Source organism: Nyctibius grandis, chromosome 4 (assembly GCF_013368605.1).
Source record: "Nyctibius grandis isolate bNycGra1 chromosome 4, bNycGra1.pri, whole genome shotgun sequence".
NCBI classification, from domain to species: Eukaryota; Metazoa; Chordata; class Aves; order Nyctibiiformes; family Nyctibiidae; genus Nyctibius; species Nyctibius grandis.
This window is the reverse complement of record NC_090661.1, coordinates 13,831,900-13,840,879: the sequence shown is the minus strand read 5'-3', so window position 1 is coordinate 13,840,879 and position 8,980 is coordinate 13,831,900. Positions and strand designations below refer to the sequence as shown.

The following is an 8,980-nucleotide window of genomic DNA, read 5'->3' as shown; positions in this document are numbered from 1 at the left end:
AGCTGACCCAGTAATATGTTTTCCTGAAAGCTGTTCTTCAGACCTTTTTTTATTTTTAAAGACTTCCTTAATACTCCAAGGCAATTTATTTCAGTGAGTCACAGCCCTCTCAATCCTTAGACAATTAGCCATGTTGAGCCTGAATCTTCCTTCTTGAAATCTAAAGCTGTTACTTGTTCTAAACACTATGAACACTGAAAACATTATTCTGATTACTCTGCTCTTTGAAGCAGCCTTATTAAGTATTTAAAACCTTAGAATATCTCACTTAAGTATCATTTTCTCTAGACTCACAAAAATCTCTTGAATTAATTTAATTTTTCTCCTTGTCTTTAGGCCATGTCTTCCATATTTCTGGTCAGTCTCACTGGTCTGTGCTGGAATTCTGCAATTCCATCTGTCCATTCTGCAATGACAGATATTTTTCCTGGGATGTGACATCTGAAATTAGAAACAATATTTTGGTAATGCCTTATTTATGACAAATAAAACAAAATTATTACAAACCCATTCTCAAAGAGAAATAGGAGGGCTTCTTCATTCACTTCTCTGACTAAAAGAAAGCTTAGTTAATATATAACTCAGATAAATTGGCAATACCACAGAGATTAATAAATTCTAGTAGGATAAATGTCATGATAAAAGAGTCCATTTGAATGCCCACATATAGGAGCAAGTTTTCACATCTAATTGGCACAGGTGACAAAGTCTGCAGTCTGCTCCCCATGCGCAGTAAGTAAGGTCAAGCTTACCCTTTGGATTTTTGGTATAATACTTACATCTGAAGCTAAGTGTTAGTCTTTGTTTTATATGCAAGTAAAATGAAAAGTCTTTGATCTCATTCAAGGTGCACAGGGTTCTGCTGATCTGGAGAGATGAGTCAGAAGTGACTCATCACCTGTTTTTTGGCAAGATATTTAGAACATGGACAAATTACAAGGTGAATGGTAAGAATCATTTGAAACACTATGCTCTCTCACCATTATTTAAAGGCTCTATTGGCTTAATGTTACACATTTTTGTTTTTCTGAAATGTCACAGATAAACCAAAAGGCAGGCTTCTCCTCTGTAAAAGATTTTTACTCTCTTTACTTAGATTTCACATATTGTAACATTCTGCCTAGTAATACAGCCTGCATAGTAGAACCTATCATAGACACCAGTTGCTATCACCTGTGATCTCTTGAAGTACAGAAATCAAAAGATGACTCACAGTGTATAGATTCCAAAAGAAACCTTCCGGTCAAACATTTCTGATTGTGTTGTGCCCTTTTTAAAGGGTGTCTGTAGTGTCACATAGAACCAAATAAGCATCATTCACTTAAATACATTAAGCATCCATTTTTCAGTATGCTGACTGTATCACAACAATGGCATTTAAAGTCAGCCAATTTCTGGACAGATGTTTCAATCTCAGTACCAAAGAAAAACAGTTTCTTCTTTACTGGAGCCACTTTGTATAGCTTACTGCTATTATTAACAAAATGAGAAATTGCTAGTTACTCTATTTTTTTTTTAGAGTATTGCAGATAACAGAAATTAGACTAACCAGAAGTATTATTTCAAGTCTAAGCCAGAAATGTCTTAGAGAAATGAGAGTAACAAACGGACAACAAAACCATTGAGACAGATTGCTCAGTTATCTATCTGTTAGCTGGATTCATAAGGATGTGGGGGATGTACACTATGCCAGGAGGGCCACTGCCAACTAGAAACTCAAGTGCACTGGAATGTTTATCCTATAGCAGCTTAGTCCGTAAGCTTTCTTTTCTGTTTCCTCTGAAATATGAGACATTATTCTTTCTCATTTAGCAGAGGACAAAAGTACTAATTGCTTATGGCCCTATTAAATTAAAATCAGATAGGGACCAGTTAAGAGTTGTGTTCTTTTGCCAGCTTCATCTCCGAGAATCTGCAGTATATAGCAAGTTAAAGGCTTACTTCAGAAGATACCGAAAGGAAAATTCTTCATTGCAAAAATGAAAGCAATTCATTACCTCATTCGCCTTAACACAGACATGAAGAAGCAAGTTGTCCAGAAACACAATTCTGAAGAAAGCTGGAGGAAAAAAAGCAAAATAAAACACTGCCTTGATCATATTTCTTGTACCTTATTTAACCAACTTCATATATTTATTCTCATCCAATCTTTGTTGGCCACAGAAAAATCAGTTTTCTTAAACTTGCATCACAACTTAAGTTATGATAATTGTATCATTACTAGTAATACAATTTAATTTTCATTTCGATTTTAATTTCATTTCTAACAATGCAAATATTCTGACACCAAAGATATCCCGTTTCCATATTCTTTTGAAGACAATGAGCTGGCTTGACACAATAAACAGTGTCTCTCTTCTGAATAAGAACACATATTTTATGTGTGTGTATGCCATTCCTACTCCTCCTTTCTAATTTTTATCACCTAAGCTAATTCCATCCTTTTACTCCAAAACATGTCTCAAAGACTGAGATTCCTCATCTCACCCTCACCAGCACATGAGACACTTCCAGTTCTGTACCTCTCACACCTTCTCAAACGTGTTTTGGACAAAAGGGAAAGCACTGCCCTGCGAATGTCAGTGCCACACACTTTTAGAGGAACAAGAAGCCCAGCCTGAACTATGCCTGTCCAGGAGGAAGCACCAGAGCTAAAAGTGGGCCCTCAAAATTCTGCTAACTCCTTTTGCTGATTTACCTCCCACTGGTTGTGGTTAAAATTGAAGGCAAGAAGTACAGAGAAGAAATGGTTCTATGCACAGAGCAAATCAGGCCTTGAGCAAACTTTGTTAATTTGGACTTACCTTAAGTAATGTTACACCAGTCCTTTCATTTAGAATCTTAGACTCACCATCTAAATTCATCATGGAGGAAGAACTCATGGGAAGAAGATCTAAGTAGTTCCTTTTGACTAGATTAGCACCACCATAACATCCAGAGGTCTCCAGAGGCATGGAGGGAATTAGGTCCTTTCAGGAAACTTTGTAGTCTAGTTCTATATGGATTGTATGCATAGGAGCAAGTAATCCAACATACATTGTAAAATAAGGCAATGGGGAGATGGGAGACTCTTGACAGGAAAGGGGATGAAGACTTTACTTAAACCTGAGAATATTATCCATAAAAGGTATATCTACTGTAGCAGCATAAACTTCAGTGTAGCCTAATCTGGCCTACTTCTTGGGGAAAAAAAAAAAAGTGGTGAGTGTTGCTTTAGAAAGTATTTTAAGTGTGTTCTTTTGTGTGCTTTTCTGTGCTCCACATCCTTTGGCAGCTGTGAATTGAAATGTGATCACAGATTTAAATTGGTTGTAATTTCTCAGTGTGTTGTTACCAGAATAAGAGTGATATGCCTTATATGGAGATATATTATTGTTGACAACAGCTCAATCAACACTCAAATGACCCTCCATCACCATTTTGGAAAGATTAAGACACCTTCAGTTACAGTTACATCCATTTCTGCAAACATGCTCTGAACCAACCTTTGATGGCATTTGTACATTTTTTTACCCTTGCTCTTAGAGTAATGATGTCACATTTTATGTATAGAAAAATAACAGACATTTTAAGGTGGATTTTGAATACATTCATAATAAAACATATCTTTGAAGCAAGCTATTGTAACTTGAAAATATCTAATTGGAAACACGTATCGGCATTATCGTTTATTAAACACTGAGGTTTGTTACTTGTTTCTGAATTTTAAAATTGCTTCAGTATTTCTAAAGAGTTTAAGGGAAACCTGAGATAAGAAAGTTGCTCGCAATGTTGTCACCTGATATAAATGCTGCCAATGTTTTAGTAAAAGATAAAATGTTATTTTTACCTTCTTACTATTTCTTTACATTAGTTTTTAACAATAATTTTTTAAAAGGAAACTAAATGGAAAACTGTCATGTAAAATAATAGAACAGTAACTTCAGACAAGCCCGTTTGCATCTTTTTTTCAGTCAAAGCAAAAATGAAACTAAACAGTATTAAAGTGATTTTTTTATGTACAAACACATAGGCTAAACACAAAATGCTGAGAACACAGCATAGTGAAACAAGCGTAATTTCTGTAGTCTTCAAATTATGTTAGGAAAATATATGAACAACAAATGTAAAATACAAGTGAATGATCAATAAGTGCCAGCTTCAATAGTGCAACGTTTTATTAATGACAGAAATATCTGGTTTTAACACTGCTCGTGTTACAAAAAATGCAGTGATAATAATAATGGCAGCAAAAAGGGATTTGGCACTGAATATATAAAATAGCAAAAGCACTTCTCAGTGGTCTTCTAAATGGATCAGCAAAAAGCTTATTAGTGGAAAACAAAAAAAGAATTCCTTTCAGTTATTTAAACTGGCCAATCAAAGAGCAGAATAAAAATTTGTTTGTGTAAAATAGTGCAACACAATTTACACAAGGTTATCTTAGCAATGTTACCTTTTTTCAAGTCAACTGATATAAATGTAAACACGAATATGCTAAGATACATTTAGCAACCTGCACGTGTGCATTTGTTTTTATTCTTCTCAACTGCACAGCATATAAATCTTTAGTACGAAAAGGTGCACTTTTAAAACTAGCTTTATTTGTGGCTTGCTTACGTACCTGTAGCCTAATTTACTCTCCTTTTTTTTCCAATTAGACCTACAATAGTAGTATTCCTAAAAATAGATTTGTGTGGAATGTCTAAGTTTCTTATTTAAAAACTCAACAATCTAAAATGTAATATAATACAGTGATGTTTATCTTACTATTAGGCTTTACACGAAGTTTTCACGTTCTGCTTTCCATATGTGTATTTCAGGATGTACATCAAACTTGAAGGCAATATAAGGTATGTAATGGGAGAAAAGATGTGGGGCACATTAAAATACACTAGCCATTTTGAAACATAGTTTATGTCTATTTAAAAAAAAATATCTTTAATTCTCCTAAAGTTTTACATACAAAGAATAAATGAAATACGATCTTAATTCCTTAAAATTTAATACCGGAAACTGGTGCAAGATAAAAATCTATGACGTGGTTGACTTGTTTTTACACAGGAACCTGAGTAAGGGCAAGAAATATAGCATTATGACTAAAAGAATAAAATTGCTTAATAATTTAAGTAGCTGAATAGGTTTTTAATGTTCTACCACAAAACAGCAAGGCAATAGATGATAATGGCCCTGTACCCAATGAATTATCATGAACACCCACTGCAAACCTGAATATTTTCTGCAAAAATAAAACATCAGATTATGCACAATAATAAAAAGCATCAGAAATAGATGCACCTGGATTTTTTTTCTTTTTTAAACCACAAATATCAGAATTCAGCATTTATGTCACAGTCCTTGAACAGTTGCTCTGAGATGACTACATTAAGCACACTACTGCACTAAGTAGACACCCCACAACAGGCTTGCACTGCAACAGTAACATAGTTTTCATATAGGCACAGACTTTTTCTTATTCATGTTCAAAAACAACATGAAATAAACAACTCAAGACAATATTAGGATTCATCCCACATTTCCTTGTTAGCAAAAGTTCTTGCCACTTTGGTAACTGAGGTCACTGAATGTTTTTAAAAATTGCAGGTACCTCAAGGAAAATAAGAGTTCCATATGCAGCAAGGCAGCATTATATCAGGATATTTTATACCAACTAAGGCATAAAGAACTTTGCATCAGGGTATACAATACTCAATCTTTGAATGAAGTTTCATATTCGGTGTGGCGAAAGTGCGTAGGAGTGGGATTCCACTAGAGTAGAAAGAATCCTCTCACAGTATTAAGGCCTTTCAATTTTATGTGAACTGTGTCAGGCTAAAGTCAGCACAGTGAAAAAAAAATAGGCTATCAACATACTGGACACCACTAAAGTTTTCTTAGCATGTCTTGTCTTCTCCTAGTTGTCGCTCATCTTCTTCATCAGCTTCCTCAATAACCTGAATTTCGTCTGCCTGAGGTAAAGATGAGATCTCAGTCAGCAGTTTAGCTCCTTCAGCTTTATTTATTTCTTCCTCTTCAATCAATTTCTTCCATATTTTGTGATTTTCACTGAGATGGTGTATTAGCTGGCAAAATATTCGTCTACCTTTTTTTCTTTGAGCTTCTGTAAAATTATAAGCATATTTGATTGTCTGAGATTCAAAGTAATTATATTTTACACATACAAAACCAATGGCACGTTGTAAGGGAGATGTAAATTTGAGCAAAAACCACGGATGCTTATTCAGAATATTTAAACAGTGACATGGCAAAGGATAACAATCAGTTTCTGTTTCAAACTGCAAGTTGCTTGGTATTAAGAAAAATTTTATTAAAAGAGTAAAATTTATGAAGCTGTATAATCACAAAATCTACAATATTTGTACTACATAATTTCAACCATCATTGCTGTCTGAATCTATTAAATGACAACCATATGCGCCAACTGAAATACAGAAACTTACGTAAAATGAGATCGTCCTCCATTTCTTCATCATCACTCTCTAACTGTGCTCCATCATCATCTTCAGTACTTTCTGCATCCTCCTCCTCTTCATCAACCCATTGCCCTGGAAGCAACCCAGCTGCATTATAGGAATTACAAAGGGGGCCAACTATGTGAGTGATGAAAGATTCTTGCAGTTTTGCAAGCTGTGGAGAAGAACGATCCATGAAGGGGCTTATAGGTAATCCAAGACTTGCTTCTTCATCACCCTGAAAAAAGAAATGAAAACAAGTATCAGAACTTCTCACAAAATTAACTTTAAATTTTTATTCTAAAGATTACTTTTAAGTAACCAAGTAAACATCACATAGATTGTATCTTTTTACTAGAGGCAATAACAGTATAGACTAAGTGAATGAAAATGTAATTAGGCTAATTTGAAATAAAGACACATTATGGCTCCGATGTGCATAGCCCATAATCCTCCCTTTAGCTTCGCTGCAAGATACCCTTGTGCATGGATGGAGACCTAGTTCTACTGGAGTTCCTATTCCTTTGCCTTTACAGGATGGCTTCAGGGTAGGCAGAGATTTGACTTCAATTGCTGAGCTGATGAACAGAGAAAATGGGAAAGTAATCAGCTAGAGTAAGGCATTCTAGTAAATGGCTTCCTACAAAAGTCATAGAATGAAATGAACTATAACATCCAAGATAAAGTGGTTTGGTTTTGGGTTTTTTCCCATTTTATAAATTGGAGAAGAAAAAATTGAACAGTTGCTCATACAAAACTCAGTTATAATCACTTATCTCGGCATTTCTCTGGACCTGACTGTTTTATGAAAAAGTTTTTCCTAAAGGAGCAACTTAGAATACTAAGGTCTTACAGTAAGTGTAAGCACTTCAGATTATTATTGCCATTGCTTATATCTCCCAAGGGATTTTGTTGTTTACTTTTATCTTCCTAGTTTGAAAAATATTTTTCAGTCCTTGGTTGTTGCCTCATAAATAGCTAACTCCTCAGAAAGTTGACTACAGAAAAATAACAGAGTAGAAATGTAGAATATATTTTGGGGGGCTTACAGAAGTTGTAAATGCAAAAATAGGCAACAAATTTTCAGACTTTTTTCCAGTTAATCTTGATAGGATTATTTATCAAAGTTCCACTGTAAAAATCTTATTTATATTTTAATACTGTTAGTTACTAATGTGTATTTTAATATATAATTTTAAAAGTTTTGAAATATCTTCTGTCTTTGCACTAAGACTTAGCTGAATATACATTTCTAGCCTTGTGGATTCTATACATATTCTTTGACTGGAAACATTCCAGTGAACTTAACTTCCCAAAGTGGAAGAAGTTATTTTGGTTTATCACCATCATCCTAAGGAAAAAAAAAAAAAAAAGAAAGAAAATAAACCAATATCTGGAAAATGGACAACATTGTCAGGGAGCTTGTTTTCAAGCTTCTAACACAATTGATAGGAAGTAAAAGATTCTGTTAGTATGCTACCTATAAAAATAAATTTTCAGTATTCAAAAAGAAAATATGGAAATACCTTACCTGAAGATTTAACACAAGGAATAATGTTTAATTTAGTTCTACATTTGGTAGTGCAAAGAACTGATCATCTGCCTGTCATTAGAAAAGAGTAAATTTCACTTTCCATACCCACCTGTTCATAAAATTCATTAACAATGCCTTCTGTCCACTTCAGATGCAGCTCTCTAACTTTTGCTGGGCCATTAATATCTGCCAGTTTGATGCATATTTGACAGGCCAGTAGGCGATCGTTTTCATTGCTCCATTCTATACCATGACTGTTGATATCATTGACCTGGGTTGAGAACATACATTTTTAAAAATTTAGTTAAAACTATTCATCAATGTTATTTTTTTCAGGCTTTGCACAACAGACACTTGCATTAATTTTTCTATACTGTTTTTTGTCTTAGATAGTAAAAAAAAGTCATTTACTATCTTTCAGAAGATGAAAATGCGAGATATGATCGAGGTCTCCTGTGGGTCCCTATGTCACATCTGCTAGGTTTATTAGGCAATCTACAAAACGATCTACAATTGGTTTGTACAAAGGAAATACTCTCTTTGCATTTTTTTAGTAACTTATATTTAAATAATATAAAACTTTAAATGCAAGTGATTAATACAAACAACTACTGAGTAGCAACACTAACATCGGTATATCATGACCAGCTCAGTGCAGACACTAAAATGTAACAAACCTTGGCATTAAATTCTGCAAGGAAATCAAAATGCTTCTTGAGATCTGTGGCAAGGATTGCTTCAATCACTAAGAAACGAAAACGCTTGAATTCTACATGATCAAGATTTGATAAAAAGTTATATTCTGGCTGTGATAAGAAAAGATTCCAGGCAGAAGCAGCATGGTGATTTTCTAAGACTGATCTGTCATTGTAGAGAACAGCCTACAAGAAAAAAAAAAGAATAATAAATGACAGTAAAGGTTTAAATTTATAATTAAATATTCTGAAGCTTAAGGGCTAGTCAGAAACAAGTCTTAATTAAAAAAAAAAAACAA

The 8,980-nt window shown here is 34.1% G+C and overlaps 1 protein-coding gene across 1 annotated transcript in view; it reads right to left on the bottom strand.

The window, feature by feature from the left end:
• Positions 1–4,139: 4,139 nt before the first annotated feature.
• The window catches only part of PDE3B (phosphodiesterase 3B), a 98,250-nt gene continuing 93,409 nt past the window's right edge, over positions 4,140–8,980 (bottom strand). Inside the window, exons 13-16 of the mRNA XM_068397909.1 lie at positions 8,664–8,867; positions 8,096–8,257; positions 6,441–6,690; positions 4,140–6,100 (exon numbers count right to left, since the gene is read on the bottom strand). Coding sequence (XP_068254010.1) covers positions 5,874–6,100; positions 6,441–6,690; positions 8,096–8,257; positions 8,664–8,867 — 843 coding nt within the window. The 3' untranslated portion in view covers positions 4,140–5,873. The remainder of the gene's footprint in view (positions 6,101–6,440; positions 6,691–8,095; positions 8,258–8,663; positions 8,868–8,980) is intronic.